This window comes from Tachypleus tridentatus, chromosome 9, assembly GCF_004210375.1.
Source record: "Tachypleus tridentatus isolate NWPU-2018 chromosome 9, ASM421037v1, whole genome shotgun sequence".
Taxonomy (NCBI): Eukaryota; Metazoa; Arthropoda; class Merostomata; order Xiphosura; family Limulidae; genus Tachypleus; species Tachypleus tridentatus.
The window spans coordinates 81,441,530-81,466,616 of record NC_134833.1 but is presented as its reverse complement, the minus strand read 5'-3'; the positions used below and the strand labels follow the sequence as shown (position 1 = coordinate 81,466,616).

Here is a 25,087-nt window from a genome sequence, read left to right as displayed (position 1 = left end):
TAAATAAAAATTATTACTATCATATTAAGACTTAAAACTAAGTTTCGGGTAATGAGAAATTTCAGAAAAGATCGTAAGTTTTCATTCACTTGTGAAGATGTTAGACTTTTCAAATTGATTTGGCTTGACGGAAATTTGCTCTAGTGTTCGAAACATTTCCAAATTTCAGATTATTAAAGTTGGTAAAATCACGCAAGAATGACTACTAGGTTTCTTTTGTAAAATACCGTGCCTTTTAAAAAGCCACAGTTTCAATATTTATACAGATAACAAGTGATTAAATAAACTCATTTCTCTCTTTCACGGTTTTATGAACAACACACTAAGCATTATTTAAATGTGAAATATAATTATTCTGAGAGAAATATCTAGAGATTTTACAAAATTCCAAACCACACAACGAAGTGTTTTGAAAGGTTATGTTTTATACTGTTACGTTTACTTTTACGGACGATAAAAAAAATTAATGGAGTTATTTCTTAAACATTTCATTAACTTTCTACATTCAAAGACGGTGTGATTTGTTCAAAGCTACAAAAGAAGCTGCCTGCACTTTGTCCGCTGCGTAGAATCAAACCATGGATTTTAGCGTTCAAAGTCCGTGAACTTAACACTGATTCACCATGGGACTTCAAGGACAGGTAAATCAAGAAAGTTACAATACTTAAACACAAATAAACTGCTAATCTTTAGAACGTTTATACCTACTATTTCTTTCGTGGCCCGACGAGGCGTTCGACTCGTAATCCCAGGGTCGCGGGTTCGAATCCCGGTTGCACCAAAAATGTTAGTCCCTTCAGCTGTGGGTGCGTTATAATGTGACGGTCAATCCCACTATTTGTTGGTATGAGAGTAGCCCAAGAGTTGGCGATGGGTGGTGATGACTAGCTGCCTTCCCTCTAGTCTTACACTGCTAAAGTAGGGACGGCTAGCGCAGATAGCTCTCTAGTAGCTTTGTCCGAAATTAAAAAACAAACAAACAAAACAATTTCTTTCGTAGTTTTTAAAGCTATACCAAAAAGACCAACATATGAATAACGGGTGACAAACCTAATGCAGACATAACGTAACATTAGAATATTAGAAAAGCTGAAGTCAACAGATGCTAATTACCTAAACTGAAAGAAAACGTACGTAATAGGTGGTTAAGGCACTCGACTCATACTACGAGGGTCGCGAGTTCGAATCCCTACTGCACCAAACATGCTCGCCCTTTCAGCCGTGGGGGCGTTATAATTTGACGGTCAATCCCACTATTCGTTGATTTAAAAATAAAAAAAGAGTTGGCGGTGGGTGGTGATGACTAGCTGGCTTCCCTCTGGTCTTACACTGCTAAATTAGAGAGGCTAGCGTAGATAGCCCTCGTGTAGCTTTGCGCGAAATTCAAAAACAAACGCACACAATAAAATCAAAACCTAATTTTCACTTTTTAACCTATCTCTATCCTCAGGATACATCACAGTTTCTTGGAAGCTTGCAAATATATTAATGTTCCATAAAGAAGGAAAGCCAGCAAATAAACCTAATAGCTACCGACCAATCAGCCTGACCAGCTGTGTAGGCAAAATTCTTGAAAGAATAAGTAATAGACTTTCCATATTCTTGGAGATAACATCAAAATTACCAAAACAACAAAATGGATTCAGGAAATTTAGACAAATGACAGACCACCTAATCAGATTAACCGAAACCATAATAGATAGCTTCAATAAAAATGAATGTACTGTCGCTTGCTTCCTTGATATGGAGAAAGCATTCGACACTGTTTGGCACGATGGTCTAAGGTTCCGAATGAATGAAATAGAACTACCGCGAGGAATTATTCGCTGGTTATCTAACTTTTTGTAAAATAGAAAGTGTAGAGTAAATGTTGAAGGAACATTTTCTGAATACTTTACTCCTGAAGCTGGTGTCCCTCAGGGAGGGGTGGTTAGCCCTATACTCTTCATCATGTATGTAAAATATATGCCACTGAAGGATCCGAATCATGGATTCTCTTCACAGTTCGCAGATGATGTGGCAGTCTGGAAAAGTGCCGCAACACCCACAATAGCAGCCACTAACATACAACCGCAACTAAACAGAATAAGTGAATAGTGTCAAAAATATAGAATAAAAATAAACACAGCAAAAACACAACTCGTAGTCTTTACGAAATTGACAAAACACAATAAACAACAGCCAGAATTATATATGAATGGCACACTACTCCAGACTGCCCCATCGGCAAAATTTTTAGGTTTGACCTATGATTCAAAACTAACTTGGATCAATCATGTGAACGAAATTAAAAATAAAGTCTGGCGAAGAACTAACTATGCTAGGAGTCTAACTGGTAAAAACAGTGGAGCATCTAAAGATAACATACTAAAAATCTATAAAACATATATTAGACCAGTAATAGATTATGCAGCTCCAGCATGGATAACTGTAAGCAATAAAATAATTAAAGCCAAACTATAAACAATCCAAAACGCACTCCTTACAACTGCATACATAGTTCCAAGAACTATATCATCTCAGTTCATTCACAAATATTCGAACATACCAACCATACCAGATAGACTCATACATAGTACAATAATGTACTTTAATAAGAATTGGATGAAAAACGAATTACTATGCGAACAGGTACCTCATACATGATGAAGCTGGTACTAAATATCTCTCCCCAGTTAATTTATATTTTAAATATAAAAATATATATAAAATAATAATAAAAAATAATAAAAATATGTATACATATATATATATATATATGTATTAAACAATTTAAAAAATGCCACCAACAAACTTGACATTCTGCTGATAGAATAAAATAATCACTATAAATGAGCCACAATACATGGACATTACCCTGAAAAAGGATCAAAATAATATTCAGTTCTACAATTATAAATACCAATCCGACAAGAATATAAGTACGGGGAGGAGGAAGAGGTCATAGAGAACCTGACCCTCCAGGGTATGAACTTTTCTTACCCAAACACCCACAGAGATTCGATCAAAACCTAAACTAACCGATGGCATAGCAGCTACCGCTGTTTTGTTGCCAGAATATCAATCATAGCCTCACCCAACAGACGATTTTAGTTATTCAGAAAATAACTCCTGGTAGGGGAAATACAACAGCTTCATATCACGCTTGAACGGTAGACTAATTATTTGCAAAACATTGAATCTGTAGCGGAGAAAGCACTATGTAAGTTTCATTATAGTAAACTGTACATATTTCGTAATATATTTTAACGTTAATAACTGGAAGTTAAATATAAACGATCAAAAAGTGTGTTAATTTACACAGGCCAGAAGTGAGAATTATTGACACGTATTTCATAGAATCGCTCGCTGATACTTGTTAGGCATATAAAATTGTTTAGAGTGACCTTCTTTACACGGTAAAAACTTTACATACATTTTCTACCCAGAGCAGCTGTTATTGATGCATGATGATATATAATTCGTATCAGCAATGCAATAGTGATTTCTCAGACAGGTACAGGTTTTGGAAGCTTTAGCTGATCGATATACAAGCTACATAACGTTACTACAGTAACCTGTTCATGCTGTGAAGCGTATTTCAAGATGAACCAATTACAAATTTTGTATCTCACCACCATTTGCTCTCCAATTCATACACGCCTTCCCTTTGTATCCCTAATTTTCCATTACAATGAGCCAGGAAATTATAATACGCTTGAATAAACATTTAATATTAAATGAACAAATATATATTATGGAACAACACTACTTGGGATACTCCATGGAATAAAGAAACTATAGAGAAATATCACAAATATCCGGGCACTAAAAAATTTTCACTTTGAAGTGTTCTTTGACAACTTGATAATGTTTTGGCTTCCAACATTCTTTACAGAATCACATAGGAGAAAGTAGTGAAATTTTGCCACTTGTATTGCTGTGTACATAAGATATTACTATAAAACAGTATCACAAAATAAGAAAATGTTTTCACATATTTTGAGTACTGCTCAAACAGTTACATGCAATATTTAAAGTACTCTTAAAGTACCAAACACAAGCACTGACAACATTTAAAAAATCATCCACTTAAAGTAAATCATTTTTAATATCACTGTATAGACATAATATAAAAATAACTATTAATATAAATCTAAAGATCTAATTAAATATTTCATAAACATGCATGCATTAAAATATGTTTTATTAATTTTTAAAAATATAAAGTACATTTTGAGGAAGTAACTATAAAATACTATAAAAAAATCAACATTTTTCAATAATATACTACAAGGTTTTATATAATGCATATATTCCAGATGATTTACTGGATTCATGAAAAACGTTACAGAACTGAAGCAGCTACTATAACAACCAAAGTCTACTGGCAAATAGTTGCTTCTAAACTATTAAAAGGATAGTTTACAAAGCTCTTTATTTATTCATTTGTAATGTCTAGTTATATGTGCTGATAACACTTTTTATTTTACTTCAAACCTGGAGATTTATTAGAGTTAAAAAAAAAATCTTTAGGATGTGGAGTGGTTGACATTTGATAAAAACTGTTTTTATGGCAAAGATAGCAAGGCTATCTGCTGCTGTCTCTAATCTTGAACTGCCAACTAGACTAAAAAAACAACTGGTTGACAGTACCCACCACTACCACTTGGGCTACTTTCATAAAGAAATAGTGTGACTGATGTTTAACTTATAATGTCTCCTGTTCAGCATCAGGTTTCGATCTCATGACCAGCAGATTGCTAATTGTGTGCCTTAACCATCACCAGGCTGATATACTAAAATACTGTTAGACTATTTGGTTGAACTTTAGAAACTGAAGGATCAACCTGAAACAACTCTGTATCAATACATCCATAGTTTAGCAGCACTCTCCTAATTCTTCTTTGTATATATATATATATATAAAGAATTATAACTTTGTTTTGTTAGCCACGTTATTTGTGACTGTGACATCATTAAATATGCCCCTTTTTTCAAAGGTAATTTATTTGTGTTAGAGCAAAATCACATTGAGCTATCTGCTGTGTCCATTGTAGAAAACTAAACTCTGGATTTTACTCTTGTAACTCTATAAAACTTACCTATGTCTCACTGGGGACTCAAAAGTAATAAACACTATAATAATTTATCACCTTCGACAACACACATATCATTTGGAAGTGTTATGCGTAAGGACAACTAAGGCTTCTTAAATGTGAATTCATTGAATGTTATGCTGTTTGTTATATCTAGAATTGTAACTGTTTACAATGAAACTTTGATGTGAATTTCTAGAATAAAAGTTTAGAATCAGTAATTTTAAACATAGAAAATTGTAGAGAAATGAATGACTGACCTATATTTTTAAATATTATAGTGATAAATACAATAATAACCATTTAAAAATGTTCTAGTATCCTATGAGATTTTATAAATTTAACTTGATTTTCCAATTGTCACTGGATTTACTATTGAATTATAAAAAAAGGGTTTGGAACCATTTACACAACTTCACACTTTCTGGACTGTTGTTACAGATTTTGTAGCCTTATTATTCTGTGGGTATACTGCAACTGCTTCTTCACAAAGTGAAGGTATTATATGAAATAAAATCTTTAAAAACTGTACTCATCAGTACTATCTACAGGGAACCTGCTTTGTTGGTGAAGCATTGAAAGAAACTACCTTACACATATACTTGTATGTGAAGAAGTAACCATAACAAGAGTAATATAATATACTGCATAATACTTTTTGTAGTAAAACCTGTATGTTGTTTACACCATTTTTTATTTCAGACTTGGAAAAAAAATCAATAGGTTACCCACATTGTAGTATTGGTGAGCTATTAATACAAATTACTGTTAAACCAGTGTTAGTTAGACTCAAGGGCAAACACTGTCCACCTACTACTGTTTTGAAATTATGTATACAAGCACAAACAAGTACTGTATGCTTTGAAGTTGCTGATCTTGTGTGTTCTATATTTACAATGTCCATACATAAGCAAATTTTATTCCTTACTTTAGATGTCATATGAACAACAACTCATTATCATTAATCTTAACACATAGCATCTCTAGCTGATGATAGCATCAGGCCAATTGTTAATCTTTACTGTTTGAGTGTGACACACTTTGTCACCCAGTCATGACTGTTTACAGAACCATGAAACGAATGAACCATTCTCTTAGATTTGTTTGTTTAAGTAAAAGACTGTTAGAATCTTGAATAGAAGATATAAAGTTTTTTGGATTAACTAATGACCTACTTTTCCCTAAATTCAAAATAAATACATTCAATTTGATAAACAGACTAATATAGCTGCATAAGTTGTGCTAACAGTCTTGAAAATGTATATTTATCTCTGTAATTAATCTTTCTAAATATTATTATGACTACATGAAAAGTTAAAAAAAAAAGGAATTATACATTAAATATAATAAACATTGCTAGAAATACTGAAGCTATCTGTATACATGGCTCAAAAACTTTTATTATCTTCAATCACAGCAAAGTTCAACTAACAGACCAGTGTACTTGTAAATTACTTTTAAACTGACATTTATGGAGCACTTCTTAAGAATGAAAAAAAAAAAGGGGAAGCATCTTTTATTCATTTATGTTTTGAATTTGTCTGCAAACTCCTATGGCTGCTTTGAAGATAACAGGATCAAACTTGGCAGCCAGGCTTTAGATGACCCAAGATGTGCCCTTTTCTATGTGGGATAGTGCTTTCTGAAGGAAGTACTAAGGGGAACTGAAAGGTACCTGAAACTATGTTCGTACTTTAGTAAGACCACACATGCTCAGGTAGCATAGGCAATTGTCCAGTTTGTTTGTTATTAAGCCCAAAGCTACACAAAGAGCTGTCTGTGCTCTGCAAATCATGGATATTGAAACTTGATTTCTAGCAGTACAAGTCCACAGACAAACCACTGTGCCATTGGGAGAAAACAACTGTCTTATCAGTTTAACTTTCATAATTATGAGTAACTCTATGACAGAGAAAAACTATTGTAAATGCACCATATCAGGTTGATCTACAATCTTATATCATCATGCAACTACATGCATCTCAGTGAAAAATCTTGTTCAGCTGGGAAGCACATATGTGGACCATGTCAGTGTATTTTTATTACCTCTCATCATTTTCTTCTAAATGATGATTTACATATTAACATTACAAAAATAAGTCTGGTATACAACAGGAAGGCTCTTGAAAAAACAAAGTCAGATAATAAAGGTGTACCTGCTCATATATTTTTACTTATCATAAGAAAAAGTGGATTTCTAGAGTGGCAAAGGCTTTATCTAGTGAACTTAGTTGATCATCAAACAGAACACAAATTGCATAACTATTCTAATTGCATATGCCTTATGATTCTCTTCAGCAATCAATATACAGGATGTGAGAACACCACTCAATGACTCTAAATCAGTGAAGTTGCTAAAGAGTATTATAAAAGCCATGATGGGAGACTTGAATGCTCTATATGCAAATTCTGGTTGCTCAGTCAATAGAGTATTGGCTTTAGAGGAAAGATATGAGCTTAGAGTCCTGCATCCAAACTTCATCAACATAGTTTATTATACATTATAAGGGCATCTTGTTCATGATGAACCATGTTCAAAAGGGGGTCATCTGAGATGAGTAGATGATGAATGAAACTATTTGCTTACATATTTCACTTAGTGTATTATAGGTTTGTAACTGTGTTGGAGTTTGTTGGCCTGGCATCAACTACCTCAATATATCATATTGCACACTTCCTGCTGTTTCCTTAAGTTATGGAGTGTAAGTCTAAGATAGCTGAGCTGTGTTTTAAGGGTTGAATATAAGCCTTGCTTGAGTGGAGGATACTGTATCAGTCATAATGGCAGTTAACTATATGGGCCTTAAAACATTAGTTGAAACATCAAAGGACAGTTAGTTCGACATTTTGATTTATTATAGTGATCACATTAACATGCTCACATGTCTGTTATGCTAACTATTAATCAAGATGTGAAGGTACCACTCACATGCTCTTACTCACTGAGGTTAATAAAGAGCAAGTTAAATGTCACTTTCATCAATTTTTTGCCATAATAAGGTTCATGAAGATCTAGTTCTTTGTTCTCAAATAGGAAAGCAAAACACTCATTCAGCCTTTGAAAATATAAGTGTATGATAATCATAAATATTTTTCATAGGTGCTGTGGTGGACAAAAACATACAAATGATTTCATTATGTCTTAGCAACAAACTCAATTTATATTAAAGCAATTCACTAAGATAAAACAAGACTCCTAGTAATGAACCTAGGAATTCCCTCTGAAGTCAAACTGCTCTGGTGAGGGTATGGGACTGACACAATATCCACTTCACAAACACCACGTATGGTGGTGGTTTTACATATTGTCGTATGTAAGCGACAAGCCATAATATGACCAAAATTTCTTCTTCACCTCACAATTTGCAGGTGATAAAGCTATTTGGAAAAGTTCCGAAGCGCTATTAATAGCGGCCGCAAGTTTATAACTCATTAAATGACAACGCCAAATAATGTTCTGAAAAACGAATAAAAATTAATATACCGAAAACACAAATCTTATTACTGGTAAAACTAAAGAAACTAATTAATATCAACCTCAAACTACATCATAACGGAATATTTCTCCAGTCAGCTATATCAACAAAATTTGTTGATTTCACCTATGATACAAAATTAACTTGGCAAAAACAAATAAATGAAATTTCAAACAAAATTTGGAAGAGGATAAATCAAGTTAGAAGTCTGTCAGGAAATGATACAGGAACGATACCAACCAATATATTACAAGAGTACACTAGTCCAGCGTGGATCAATGTTACAACTAGAAGTTAAAATTAAACTACAAAAATAACAAAATACAACACTCACACCTTCAAAGTTCCCCGCTCAACAAATTCAAACTTCTTACGTAAATACGCAAACACACTCCATGACAGACTTTTAAGCAGATCATTCACGTACTTTTAAGAAAACTTTACATAAAAACGAAATGTTACGCACATTAGATCGATATATTATACATGATGAAAATGAACCTAAGTACCTGTCACCCTTAAATTTGTACCATAAGTTTAATAATATGCCACCTATTGGTAAATCAACTTAATTCATCATATTGTTATGGATTATATAGCGTATTAAAAGGGTATTTATGTAAATACACTTAGTTTAAGCCAACAATATGAAAAACGTTGTAATATATAGTGTATCCCAGCGAAATGATGAACGTTAGAAAATAAATGGGCATGGCCCTGATAGGGGTTTGCATTCATATAAATACACATTTGTGAAAACAATACACTCTTGTATTGTGCTTTCAACATTTGACAGTTGCCCAAAACGTAACAACTATTAATAACACCCATAAACGAGGGAAGAAGTCAAGATTATACCTGACTCTTCCAGGTCCACTTAAAGGATCGAGTACCGATAAAATAGCCTGCATTGGACGTATGGTAGTGGTTTATTTCTTATTGTACGTATTTTATTCTTTTATAACTGGGCGTCTCTTTTAGTGCTAGACGAATAAGTCTACTCTAATAAACCATCTTCTAAATGTGAGGAGATTCTGGTTGAAATATATTAGTTTTATTATATATATGTATAAATGTATGTAAAAATTACAGCGCAAATTTATATCTGTATACTTATAATTACTTGTATCTTAGAATTTGAGGATGGGTTTTACACGACAGCAAGGCAGAACATGTTTGTTTTGATTTCGTACAAAGCTACACGAGGGCTATCTGTGCTAGCCGTCCCTAATTTAGCAGTGTAAGACTAGAGAGAAGGCAGCTAGTCATCACCACCCACTGCCAATCCTTGGGCTACTCTTTTAGCAACGAATAGTGGGATTGTCTGTAATATTATAATGCCCCCACGGCTGAAAGGGCGAGCACGTTTGGTGCTACGGGGATTCGAGACGCGGATTAAGAGTCGAACGCCTTAACTACCTGGCGACGCCGAGCCCCAAGGCAGAGCAACGTCTTTTCGACAAACAGTTTAATTAGCTTACATTAGCTCAGTTTTATATCATTTAATTTCCAAAGATTGTCTCTTTGGTAAAAGTCCAGGTTTTAAATTACAGAAGTGATTTCCAGTTTCAACCCATTAAGGAACATAGAGATAATATTTGTTAAAATAAATTATGATAATTTTTCACAAACAGCAAGTAGAACTCTTGATTTCTTAGCGTTCAATGTATTTTCTTTACTACCCATTTGCTGAAGGTATATAGTTTAAGCTTCTATGTGCGCTGGTTGTGGTTTGTGTGGACTCGTCTTCATCTTTGATCGCCTGGATTGCGTTAAACATGACGAAGCTTCAGTTAGATTTTGCTCGAGACATTTTAAAATCTGAACATGACGAAAGTTTCTAGAACTTCAGTCAAACAGGACTACCTAATGTAAATAGTTATCAGAGTTGGAAAGGATATACATATATATATATATATATATATCGATAAAATTAACCCAGTAAGGTTTTTTCATTACAAAAAGAAGCACTTGACTGGCAGAGCTTTAAAAACATGTTAATAGTTTTATTGGTCAAAAAAATGTATAGCTGTTAGTGCAACAATACGTATTATCATACATACAAATCTGTGACAATGGAGAATAAAATACGTTTTGTACGCTGATATTTACATACACTATGCCGTACGTTATGAAATATTTTTAATGAAAATTGTCACGTAGATAACGTGTGCAAGGTAAAGTAATTCTTATATCTGATGAATGTGCTACACTCGTTTACAATGTCACGTAGTATCATACCATGTGCTAGGTGAAGAAGGAACATTTTTAAAATTACTTCCGGAACTTAGATACTAAGTGAGAACGGGAACTGTACGTTTATCACGTATATTTACGCTTCAGTTGAGATGTTAAATGTCCTTGTGGTTGGTAGAAAAATATTGTCAGGTTTACTCCGTATTGTTCAACTTATTTGACACGAGAAATATATAGTTTTTATTTGATTATTTTGATATTGTTTTACCCGCATTTCTAGACCTACTTATGATTTACGAGTGGGAAACGAACTTATAATTTTTCTAAACATTAATTTGCTGTTAGTGTTACACTCAGGTACACTAATACTTAACGATATATGATATACGCTGAAACACAAAGAAAATTAAAACAGTTTTATGACATAATTTACAGTTCTAGAAGAAACAATTAAAGCTATGTACTTTATCACAACCTAAAATAATCACAGTTTATAATCATTTATATTCGCTAACTCAAACAAAATATACTGTCATATCTTGAACCATATATAGTTATGATATTGTTTGTTTCGTATTGAATTGAGAAAGTCGGCTATAGTTAGACAATCTGGTATAGAAGTAACAATCCTATGTATAGTTTCATCTCGGACCGAAACAGTCAAGCATATCGTCAATTTAGTATCAAAGTAACTTAATCATCTATATAGTGAGTTTTGTATCGAAATAAAGCAATCATTTATATATCCAATTGCGTCTCGAAATGAAACAATAACCTATATAGTTATGAAATAATTTGTTTGTATTATATCGAACTGAAACAGTCAGATATGTAGTTATGAAATCATTTGTTTCATGGCCTGCTCATTTAGTCAGATGCATAGTTATAAAGTTGTTTATATCGAACTGAAACAGTCAGATACGTAGTTATGAAACAATTTGTTTCGTCTTGAACTGAGGCATTCAACCATACACTAAGTCACACTCTACCTTAAAGAAACAGTAATATGGAAATTTTCATTATTGTTTGTTTGTTTTAGTATTATGCACAAAGTTACACAAATGACTATGTGTGCTCTGTCCACCACGCGTGTTAGAACCCGGTTTCTAGCAGTGTAAGTTCCCAGACATACATACCACTGGACAACATTCTTATTGACTTTTATTTTAAAATAAGTTCATTATGTTGTGGGTAAAAGTAATTTAAATTTAAGTCATGAATCTCCCTTAGTTTTAACATCTATGTTTATCTCTTTAAGCTGTGTCAGTTAGTAATTTGGTAAAGATGAGGGGTTTCTCTAGTTGTTCCTTCAGCAAAACTGGAGGAAAATTAGAAAAAGAATCTTTAAAAAAACACACGATAATGTGATGGGGGTTTTATTTGCCAAATTTGAAAACTTTTTTGGCTTCTACGATGATGAAATTGCCAAGTCAAGCGTTGTAACATTATAATAGCTGATTTTATACAGATATCGTATGTCACAACGTTATACCACCAACTTGTCTGGCGTCATCATATAATATGGGTTGATGACCTTGCACATGCGACTGAATGTTCAGACACATAACCAGTCCTACCTACAACACTGTACAAGGTTAAGGTCAAAGTCATTTTCACTCTCCAACTGTATGTATTTAAGACATGAAGAAGGGGTTACATGGACCGATGGTCACCCGGAAGAATAAGCTGTTTTTATTAAGGATGGAATTCTAGAATTAAACTTGAGGTTTCTTGTTTAAGCGATTTACTCTCGCATGTGAAATTTTCATATTTAAATTTTCAACATCTTTTTGTTTTGTTTACTTTTTCTTCGAAAACTAGTATACTGTTGCGCTATTAGTAATAAAACATGGAAAATACTTGTTATGAAGAGGAGAACTCCACTGTAATTTAAATAAAAGTCCAGAGGCACAGCAGTTTTGTGGATTGTTATTTTTTATTAAAATAATGAAGTAATTCACTCAAGGACTATTTTTATGAACATTTATTTGCAACATGGAAAAAAATTTAACATGAAATTTTAGAAGAGTAATCGTATACTTAAAGTTAATAAAATAAAAATAATTGTTTAATACTCATGTCGTAGGTTAACTAATATGCAGAACAATGTTAAACTGCTTTCGGCCCTCTTCTCAGAGCCTTCATTCGGTACAGTGTCGCCCAAAAACTCGCAAAATAAAAGTATTTTAACTCCGTATATATTTCTACAAAAAATATAAATAATTTGATTCACAAGTTTCGAAGTGCTTACGTGTATCAAGTTAAATAATTTTGTGTATACATGACATACGTGACTTGTAGTGTTACAGAATTCTGCTTAGCAGTTTTCATTGTACAAAGTACAAGCTGGTTGAAAAGTTAGCCAGCAGTGAATTTGTTTCAAGATATTTAGCTGTAGTTGGCACTGTAGTAATGAGCAATATTGACAATTATTATCAACTCTGATTCTGTCATTAACTTATTCTAGATGTGTCGTGTGTGATGCCATGCGTGATAACGTATTCTTGTCTGAGTTTCCTACAAAAGAAAGTGGGAAACTTCAGTTAATTTCGGTCTTCTGGTTAAGGTGCTCGACTTAGCATCTGCGGATCGCAAGTTCGAATCCCTGTTACCAAATGTGCTCTCCCTTTCAGCCGTGGTGACGTTATAACGTGATGGACAATGCCCTCAGTCATTGATAAAAGAGTTAGCTCAAAGAGTTGACGGTGAGTGAAGTTTATTGTTTGCCTTTTCTAAAATCTGTCACTGCTAAATTAGGGACGGCTAGTGCAAAGAGTCCTCGTGTAGCTTTGCGCGAAATTAATTTCTGACATAATGTTACAATTCTTGTTCTGATATCAATGGTATGGTGAACAGAATACGGTTAGATCATTGCATAAATAGACTAACGTAGTTAAAATCGTATAGGCGACAAAAATATCAAAATTAAATAATAGGTTAAACAATTGCTAAGTTTTTGAATATTTTTATTTGAAAAAGAATGGCGTTTCGAACTACGGCTTCATGAATAAAAAATTTGCAATTGTTAATTTATTTAATTTATACCATTGCGTAATTCAACATGAAATAAACTATATATTTTTGCATTAACAATTTTTTATTATTATAAAGTTCCTTTTGATAACAATATCGTCCCCCTCTAGTACAGCGGTAAGTCTACGGATTTACAACGCTAAAATCAGGGGTTCGATTCTCCTCAGTGGACTCAGCAGATAGGCCGATGTGGCTTTGCTGTATGAACACACACACACAATATTCGTGTGTTGACTTTCTTTTTTTCCGGTCGTGTATGATTCTTGTTAATAGTTATTTTGTAACTAAACTAATGGGGTTATTTTTAAATGTCAATGGCGTATTCAATTCGACTGTAAAATAATGAGCTGATTTTTTGCGGTTTTTACTTACTTTACCGAACAGTATTTTGGGGCAGTTTACTGAGAAATGTCGTTTAAATATGAGTTGCACAGAAAAAAAAACAGAATTATTCCACGCTGTGACTTGTTGGACAAAACCAGTTTCCAAGCTCGTGACGTTTACCTTAGGGGTGAAAATGAGACTGCGGCATTTCCTCTTTGTTCACACACACCTGTATTAAGTATAAATATGCCTTTAATACAAATGACATCTACTCACACTGATCACACACACAGACAGGCAGTCATTTGCAGCCCAAACTGATATGTTACAAGTACAGTGGAAGGGGCTTGCATAAACAGCTTCTACTGTTAAACACTCCCCCATCTATGTAAAAACGGCTGGTATGGGTAGAGAAAACCATCCAGTTTTTACATTTCATAATTTAAGTCATGGCTGTGTTTAAGCCTTCGAGGCAAGGAACCCGAACTTAATATTTACAGAAATACTTGTACAACTTATCTTTCAAGTGATGAGAATTACAGTAAAAATCGAACAAAATAAATAAAGGGCCATCTCTTCAACTTAAATACGACTTCGTTTCGTTTTTTACATTGTTTCCTGACAGTCACGTGCAATAAACGATTAATTTTCTGTACTCCAACTGTGTATTATAGAGCCCTTTGACGCAAGCATGTTTTCCTTGTATCATATAATAGGATCTAACGTTTTATATTGCACTGAAAATTAAGGGTTCGATACTTGTTCTTTCTGATTGAACTTGTATCAGCAGTTTTGTTAAGAACTTGAAATTAACATTTTCTTTATTTACCTTGGCAACTTAATGCTGCGTATGTATTTATTTCAGCACGAGAGAGGAAGATATACTAGAAATATTTTCGTGTATGTATATATTATTGTAACATTTTTTATGTTGTTTAGACTTAATATGCACGTGTAATGTGTCAAGTTTTCAACCGAATTTGTCGCGGACTAGCAAATGATTCATGATATTATTAAAAAGTAATAGATCGACGATTTGTTGGAACCGTTCGAATCGATTTGATTTCAATAATCAACCCTTTAATTTCTATAACTGAGCAGATAAGCTTGCTGAAGCTTTCACTGTCTGCATAGCTTGTTTAACGGTAGACAACAGGTTAAAGATAGAGAGAGATTCTGTTATTTGATTGCAAAGTTAGTCCTTAAAATAGTTTTGGAATCTTTTTAGTATGTTTTTAATATTTTTGGTCAACCTACCATGTGAAGCATGGAGCACAAAATAAACAGCAAATATTGGTATAACAGTAAAAAAAATATATCTTTCAAAATTTGCAAAATAGAAACGACCTGAAAATATAACTCGATATTGTGTTAAGTGGTGGTTAGCCTAAATTGGATAAGAGCCTGCTCGCTATAGCAAGCCGACTCGATTTTAAGTAGATCTGTACCGCAAAAAACACAATCTCTTCTAGATTCGTATATCTTGAAAATTATCTTGTGTGCTCACAGTGTGTTGTTTTTTAGTTTTTTATTTCTATAATAATTAGTATATGCTATTCTTTCTGTTTATCAACACTTTAGTTAAGCAGTCACGTGTACTTCCATATGTCATTGCTCTCTATAGATGTTTTTAAAGATTAGTTTTCCCTATACCGGTGTCACGCTTTTTAAGGAAAAATTACCTTTCTTTGGTTTTAAAGTATTCTTTCATATTACTTCCGTTAACAGCATTTGTTAAATATTCGATATATGTACAATGTATTTATTTATTATTATTATTATTATGAGAATTATTTTGCATCATTAACTTATGAATTTAGGACTGACGTAAATCTCCAGAGTTGGCCGATCCCCGTGTTGTGTTATTGGCATTATGGTCAAATATCACTAACAGTGATAGCACGCAACTGATGAGTTAATGCATTTTAACCATCATAAAGTAAGAACGGTCATATATTAACTTTGTTAGTCAAATGCTTTCAGATATTTAAGTAACCTGTACAGTCACTTAAGCCTACTTATTAATTATCTACCTTTATTATTACTGTTAGATACTAACCCCACATTTCAGTTACTAACGGTATATTCATTACTGGGATACGCTTTATTTGTAATCTTTATAGGTGTATTGATCCCGTCAGAAATGATAACTATGTACACTACACCAAAAACTAAAGATAGGAATAGACGTTTTATTTAGTCTAAAGATTATAAAAATTGAAATGTATTAGCTATGCACACGTTTCGCTCTTGCCCTGGTGGAAGAATATGTGGGTGTCAGGTATCTCTGAAATCTAGGTATAGTTCATTGACTTTAAAAAGCCCAAATGGTAGTGTACAGAAAAGACCACAAGATCCAACCTCCCAGAGTACTAGCTCTAAAGAATCTTCAACACAAGGGTGATTTATAAATCACTCTGGTTTTCAAATTTAAATAATGTAGCTGTGCTACCTGTTTGTGTAAATAGAGGCTGCTGGAGCATAGTTGAAAAGCTGCTGCACACACGCTGTCAGACATCTAATTTGTTTACTAAACATTGTAACAAGGGCGTGGAAATGAACACCTGCAATCAACACAGCATGGCTGTTTATAATCTTCAGTTCATTATTCATGGGCTCAAATGGTAAGAGGCCTGGAATGGCCAGGTGGTTAAAACGATCGACTCGTAATTCGGGGATCGCTGGTTCGAATCCCCGTGACACCAAATATCCTCGCCCATTTAGTCGTGGGTGTGTTATAAGGTAATGTTCAATCCCACTATTCGTTGGTAAAATAGTACTCCAAGAGTTGGCAGTGGGTGGTGATGACTAGCTGCCTTTCCTCTAATTAGTGACATCTAACGCAGATAGCCATCGTGCAGCTTTGCGCGAAATAAAAAAAAAAAAGAAACTGTAAGAAACAAACTTCTTGAGTTTGGCCTAAGGCAGAATATAAATTCCTTGGCCGTTAAGTTCGTTACTGGGGAATAAGGGCTACTTTGTACAACTCAGTAATGTTTGAAGAGGCATGCGTATCATTAGACGTAAGGATTTTCTTTTATTGTATTTTTAAGAAGCTTGGTGTTGGATACAGTTGTGCAATTTTTGCAAGTTTAATTGAAAAGATGTTTGCCCAGTGCAGTATTATATCCGCCGTTGTACTATTAATATTGCAATGGGCTACTTTGAACAAAAGCTGCAGAGGTCATGGTTTGGCCAGCCACGAGTGCTGAGAAAAAATAAAAAAATATGTGTATATAACATCAGGCATTTCCTCGACTTTCTAGAGTGATGAATCAGAATAAAACCATCTAGTTTTACTGATGCTTTACTATATACTTTTGTAACATGTTTATATGGTAACCAAGTTAGATCAAGAAACATTGCAATCATAAGTAATTGTGAAATACATATTTAAGTAATAGCATCTAATCATGAACTATACTTTACACTTTGTATTGTGTGGGTGCGCTGGAATTTTGCCAGGTCATCCTCCAGTAACGAACGTCATTTATCAGTTGTCAACGCGAAATATTTCGCAGTTTAAATATTGTCAACAACATATTTCACTAACATGACTTTCATGCGATACGTTCCTGAAGGCTCGGCCTGGCCAAGTGTGTTATGGCGTTCGACTCGTAATCCGAGGGTCGCGGGTTCGAATCCCGGTCACACCAAACATGCTTGCCCTCCCAACCGTGGGGGCGTTATAATGTGACGGTTAATTCCACTATTTGTTGATATAAGAGTAGCCCAAGAGTTGGCGGTGGGTGGTGATGACTAGCTGCTTTCCCTCTAGTCTTACACTGCTAAATTAGGGACGGCTAGCACAGATAGCACTCGAGAAGCTTTGTGTGAAATTCAAAAAACAAACAAAACAAACGTTCCTGAATTCACTTTCGTCATTTGATTTATAAATTGTTGCTAAACATTTAAAAAATAATTATTTTTTTACTTTGTTATTTTAAATATCATATTGTTGTTTATATTATTATTTTGACTCTGCATGGTATAAAATTTCTCTTTTTTTGAAACTCCACTTTCGGCAAAAGCCTTTTAACCCCTAACTTGGCCAGAACATTAATGTTTTTGCTTAGAAAATACTCGTGCATCCTTGCTTATCATTCATGAGTCATGGACATCCACTTCTAATTTGTTACTACCCTTAGTTTATTATGCATGCGTACAATTGTCATATTTAACCTCTGTAAAAGTTTCGTTAAAATTTCACAAATGTTTTGAAACACTGCGGATCATGTTTTCATGTTAATTACCAGCAAACATAATATGGTTAGTGTGAAGTTGGTGTGTACTCGAAAAAATAATGTTTTAGCAGATAAGATATCAGATTGAATGAATCTACAGTTGGTATTTTTCCATTCTTTACAAGCTTAGAAAACTTTACAGTTAAAAATACGGATAGTAGCTGATTTATTATGTTACGATTTTTCCTTTCTGTTTTTAACTCTAGATATCTTGATTTATACGAGAAAATATATTTTCTTGGAGAGATTCATGACAATGGTCAGCCTTTGGAAAGCCAAGCCCGCAAATCTTCTATGCACCACTCGCTGCCCATGGCCTACAACTACGTACATCACGAAGTCTCAGGTAAATTAAAATAAGAAATAAGATCGTTCAATGGGAGTTTTAAGTTTGAAACTGTCGTTAGTACGTATATATGCATACAACCTTTAAATTCTGTATGAACTATTGTCGAGAAACTGCACTAAATATATTATGAGCGTGTTTTTAATTTGTAGTTAAATCTGTTTTGTTCTTAGAATAAGTCTTTTTCTTCTTTTTTTTTTGCGTGTAACTATACTGACACTTCGAGCATAACATGAGAGACGTTCACTTCTTCCATTTATCGAGTAACGTGCGCCGCGAGCACTTTCACGAGGCCGCATTTATTCTTTCGATCACTTCGTGATGATAAACGTGTCTGTTGACTTTTATCAGTCTCACACATTCTACCGACGAACGCTTTTAACGATTTCACATTCTGGTGACCATAGCAACCGGAATCGATCTCGTGTGGAACTGGTTACATAATATTATAATTTATTGCACAAATGTACCATTTATTAGTTACATCTAACGAAAATAATAATAACTTTGCATTGTAACGTCATAGCAATGGATAGCTCCCTAAGTTTAGAATCTTTTTACAGAATATACAGTTTTATATCTATTTTCGTAATTTACGTAAACCTAGTGTTTATACCAAGTTACTGGCGTAAAAAAAGTTTGTCGTGTGTCGTTTGTTATTCGAGAATGAAAAGTTTACATGTTTATTCTATTAATTTGGAAAATACAGCCGCATAATATTGTGTGGAACTGAATATACCAGATGTCTTTTAAGATGGTCCTTTGGTGGGATGGTTGGAAAAAAGTCTTTGGATCCAACGCTGAAATTTGGGATTTGATTCCCCTCGTTGGACACAGCTGATAGCTTGATGTGGCTTTGTTTTAAGGAAGCACATGCCTTTAGGATGTTTAAGTTTTAAACTGTACACAACATATATTTAAAAAACTACATACATTTGGTCGTATTAGGAAATAGTATGCATAGTGATTTATATCTTCATTTTCTCTTGATTTGGTAAAATAAGCAAATAGTTTTTATAGTGAAATCTTCTTTTATATCACTTGGAAAACAGAAAACAAATTTTCAACAAGTAGAACCAAAGAACTTTTATATTATTATAAATTTTTAGGTAGATCACTCCTTTGTTTATTAATTAAATTAAATGAATAAATATGAATCATATAATTAAACAATTTGCTAAATCAAAAACTTTATCTTTGATAAAACAAATATCTGAAAGAACTAAACTGAATAATGCTATAATAAGTAGTAAGAAAAATGATAGAATAACAGAATTGCTTCTAAGAACAAACAGCAGTATTAGTTTAAGTGTATTCTGTAGCTAATGTATTTTCATTTTAGCTAATTTAAGTTTAAAGCAATGAAAGATAATGCTAAATGACTTATCAAGGTATTTTTTTTAGATCTCAGGCTACTGAATAACAGCTTTTTCTATTATTATAGTGAAGTTAATGGATGGAGCAGTGTAACTATTAAATATGTGGTAATTGGATATTTTAAAGAAATACTTAAGTAGTTTCAGCTAGTGGCTTAATCCTCTAATTGGTACAGAATTTGTCTAGTATGCAAGAGGTTCCAGGTCAATCTGTGTTACAACTATTACAAAGTTTGATTGTATGTTAGAGACTTTTCACTGCTCATAAATACAAGCAATAAAATAGTCAGTATTCATAAATATGAATTAGTGAACAGGCAGTATTTAAATTATGTTACTGACCATTTGATACAAAATTAGTACCAAAACATTATGAGTTAGTGAAGAGAGAGTATTTTGGAATTACAAGTTATACAGCATCTATAAATACAAGTTAGTAACCAATCAGTACCCAGAAAATGTGAATAGTGACCATCAGTACCCATAAAACAAGTATAATGTGTGATGATGTTATTGTGTTATTAGCCTAACATCATTGGTTGTTAATATATATATATATATATAGACAAAGGACTGTATAACCTATATCAACATAAATGTGTTTTGAATAACATTATAACATCATATATTTTCAAAAGAAAGTTACTTTTCTTGGTCAATTGGAAAAAAGGATTACCTATATAAGAGGCTATGAATAAAGCCTGCCAGGTAATTTAATAATAGATTGATTATTAAAACAGTAGATAACAGCAGTTACTGAGTATACTATTTCGATAATAAACTAAAGAAATGAGAGAAGCTTTAAATATACATGTACATTTTCAGTTTTCTAATAATTAGTTTATCTTTTTTACAAACATTCTTGTAGCATATGTCTTACTTGAAACTACGTTATAGGCATGGTTAGGTGGTTAAGGTGATTGTCTTGCCATCTGAGGGTTTTGAGTTTGAATATCCATCCTATTAAACATGCATGGCCTTTCAGCCATATGAGGGTGTTATGATGTGATGGTAAGTCTCACTGTTTGTTGCTAAAGAGTGACCCAAGAGTTGGTCATTGGTGGTGATATATATAGCTGCCTTCCCTCTAGTTTTTCACTGCTGAATTAGGGACAGCTAGCACAGTTAGCTCTCGTGTAGTGTTGTGCAAAATTCAAAACAAATCAAAATTATGATTTACATTACTTAAGAGCTGGTCAAAATGTATTAGTTTTAAGTGATGAAATGTAGAGCATTTGCTTTAATACTCTTCTATCTATCATTTCTAATAACTAAAATGATGGAATTTGACTTCTCTTCACCTGTGTAGATTCTTTAAGGAACTTAGCTGGGAAACCTAAGTCTGTCCAAACAACAGAATACCACAAACTGTGCCTATCTTTTCTTAGTGGACTACCAAATGAACAAGAAATTGCATTAAACACTTGCAACATCTTATCAAATGAGGAACAGCATGTACGTATACTTCATCTGAAACACACTCCCCAGTTGGTGGACCTACTTATAGCACAAACAGGAATCTGGCCTTACTGTAAGTTCATAAATACCTTCTCTGAGTACATGTATCTTAAGCAGAAAAACTCCAGAATATTAGTTTAAACATGGTGTATCTATCTAAATTGCAACAGGAATTTTTTCTTATTCTAAATTAATTTGAGCAGAGAGAGAGAGAGAAAGTAGCTATGAAAAAAAATTATTTCAGACAGAAAACGTATCATTCTTATTGTGATATAACTTTGTGTATTACTAGACCTTTCCTGTGTTAACTGTAAGTTAACTCAAAGCAAACTGTCTAGTTTTCTGTAGATACTAATATGTATAATCTTCAATTAAGTATAGAAAAGCTGTGTTTATCGTACTGATAATAAATTTAAAATATTGCAAGGTTCACAGTATTAAAGTTAACAAATTAATTTTCTTTTATTTTGTTACAGATAATTATAATTAAATTAAAATCAAATAAAGCTACCCACAAAAATAATAATGAAACAGTAACTTAGTAATGAGTTTAGGTAATTTAGTATACAAATTTTATTTATTATATAATTAAGTAAAATACATTAAGCCATCAGTTGGGTACCCTCATTGATAATGTTGTTTTAAAATATAATCCCATTAATATTTCATAAGGTTTGGCCAACTTTGGACATTTAGGTTAGTTTCACTAATTTTGTAAAACAACCATAATATAAATGAATAATCAGTTTTAACTAGTATTGTTAATGACACTAGCATTTCATAAAGAATAGAATGAAAATTACATGGATGTACTTTATGCAAGAACTGCTGAAATGTTTCGTTTATATGTTTATGTGATTAATCACTTGATGCTTTATTTTATCTAAAAGTTATGAAGTTTGTTTATATTTGTAGCAGCTTTTTAGGTTTATTGTTACGTAGATTCATATAAGTAAAATTTTTTATACGTTTTGAAACATAATAATTATTATAATTTATTGTAAATTTGTTCTAGATGATTGTAAACTTCGTGAAGTGTACCTGGAAATCTGGAAAGATATAGAAGGAAGAAAGATGGAAGAATTTTGGAAAACCACTTTGGATTGTAGTAATCCTGAAATAATGTCACTTTGGGGGATGAATAGTAAGGAAATGTTATAATCTTCTTTTTACATGAAAAAATAAGAAAATAAAAATAGTTTTTATATATTCACTTCTTCAACAGTTAAATGTACATTTTTATTATGCTACATTTTGTTTTTTATATGCTGATTTGAGTGTTCCATTGTTGCATATCATTCTAAATAATCTAATTAGTAATTCTTCAGATTTTGTTGCATATGTTGCAACAATATGTCACTGAGTAACATGATGTGTTAACTGTTATTCTGAGTTCCTTTCCATAGACCTTGCTACTGTCATGTCTACAGTCTTTCTTCTTACTATAAAGGATGATACTGTGCAAAAGTGTTAAGACAGAGTCAAAAATTAGATTTTGTGCTACATTTAATAAGCAATGGAAGGTAAATCATGGGTGAAACATTGTAGTTAGTACAACAGAAACTCAATGAAAGTGTTTGAATTCAGCAAACAGTTAATATTTTATGTATCCACATTTTAACTTAACAACTACGGACAGTCTTTCAGGCATTGTTGCAACATATTTAATAAAAGTGTTCTTTTGGATTTTACTCCAAATGTTTCCAGTACACTCTTATAAAGTAACTTTTGATTTGCCAAGTTTTTGATCTAACAAATCCCATATCTGCTTAATTGGGTTCAGATCAGGGCTCTGTGGGGGCCATTGCATCTTTTGAATGACTCCAGTAGCTTTTTTTTTAGCTAAGTACTTTCTGCATAAGTTGGGTAAACAATGTTTGTGGTCATTATATTTTTGTTAGTAAAACCCTCTACCAATAATAAACAAACCACTGAGTATCTCATGATGGATCAGTATCTGATGGCACCTATGCTGTTCCATTATCCCATATTTTTGCAGAAAAACACCCACAACATCATCACACTGCTTCCCCAATGCCTTATGGTAGGTGCTATGCACTGACTAAAGTATTTTTCATCTCTCTTCTTCCAAATGTACAACTTACTTTTTGAACCAGATATTTCAAATTTTGACTCATCCATCCATAACACCATTTTTCAATCATTAACAGTCCAGTTTTTGTACTTTTTAGTACAATTTGATCTCTTGACAGTATTTGAAGACTAAGTAAAGTTTTTTAACAGCTACATGACCAAATATTCCATTCTTCTTTAGTCTTTATTGACACTGTATGTCTGGACACTTTTCATGCTTGAGGTCAGTGGCAGTCTTCTTTCAGTCTTCAGTATCATTTAGTTTAGGCATTCTGCCTTTTTTCTTTCCTATTTTTAAATTTTCATGTCTCAATCTCATGATCTAGGGTGTACTTGACAGTGTTTGGGGAGCAGCTCTTCACATAAAGCTTTTGATAAAGGTTTATTTGTGGAGTGCTTTTAAATTGATTTCTTGTAGCATATACCAGTACCATATACTAGATCATTGCTCGCTTCTTTCTATATAATTAAGAAATTGCATGGGATACCATGACACTTATTCAAACCCTAAATTTGATATGTATGCTTATTCAAGCAGAACCCTTATGACTTAGTACAAGTATATGGATGGGATTTCTAGAGAATGGTAAGTATTCTCACCCTGGCGTATTCAGTTGTCAATAGAAATCAGTGAAGCATTATCATAGCATTAAAATTTACATTCTCTAATGGCATGAAAGAAATAGCCCCATAAAATGAAAAGAATGACAAAATATATCCTAACATTTTGTATCTATGTATGTGTCCAAAATAATAAATAATGTGTGGTACCATGTGTTTTACAGCACCACACACAAAAATTCATAAAAACAATTTGCACTTCGTGTGTTCAAAATTCAAGCAATTAGCAAAATTAGTATGTTATATGCAACAACCATTTTTTATCACATAATTCAATTTTAAATAAAAGCATTTTCTTCACAGAAAGAACACAACTTTAAATAGGATTTGCTTTTATCTCTATTGATGTAACTTTTAAATGTGGTACTAAAAATGGTGTTCTTAAAAAACTTTATTTTTTTGATAACTGGGTGCCATTTTTAATGTATAAAAACAATCCAAGGACTTTTCCTGTTCATTACATTCCAGAAAAATATTTTTTTTAGAAAATGTTCACTTTTTCTAAATTTCTTTGAGTGAGATATAAATACTATGATTATTAATTACTAACTTCCCACTAGTAATGATAAAGAAGTAGATCATATTTTTATGCAAAAGTTAATTCTCTTTTCATAGCTGTTTTCAAATAAATTATTTATAACTACTACTTAATTTAATTTTAAGATAAACATTCAAAAGAATGTTTTAGTTTCACAACCAAAACTGTTAATTTGTTGTTTTTTCTCAGGAAATTAATAAAGTTAATAAACTTTTTAATTAATATTACTTGGGTATCTTTGTGAGTTTTAGTTCATTTGTAAATGAGTAGTTACACAGATATATGCTGTTTAATATATTTTCA

At 32.7% G+C, this 25,087-nt stretch overlaps 1 protein-coding gene across 2 annotated transcripts in view; it reads left to right on the top strand.

Moving 5' to 3' along the window:
- Positions 1–25,087, top strand: part of LOC143225610 (uncharacterized) — a 66,797-nt gene that overhangs the window by 17,246 nt on the left and 24,464 nt on the right. The window contains exons 1-4 of one of the 2 annotated variants that reach the window (XM_076455363.1): positions 13,266–13,455; positions 18,558–18,697; positions 21,383–21,604; positions 22,547–22,675. In XM_076455363.1, the coding sequence (XP_076311478.1) occupies positions 18,646–18,697; positions 21,383–21,604; positions 22,547–22,675 (403 nt within the window). In that variant the 5' untranslated portion in view covers positions 13,266–13,455; positions 18,558–18,645. Of the gene's footprint in view, positions 1–13,265; positions 13,456–18,557; positions 18,698–21,382; positions 21,605–22,546; positions 22,676–25,087 lie in introns of those variants that run through there. The other variant, XM_076455362.1, reaches the window with a different exon arrangement.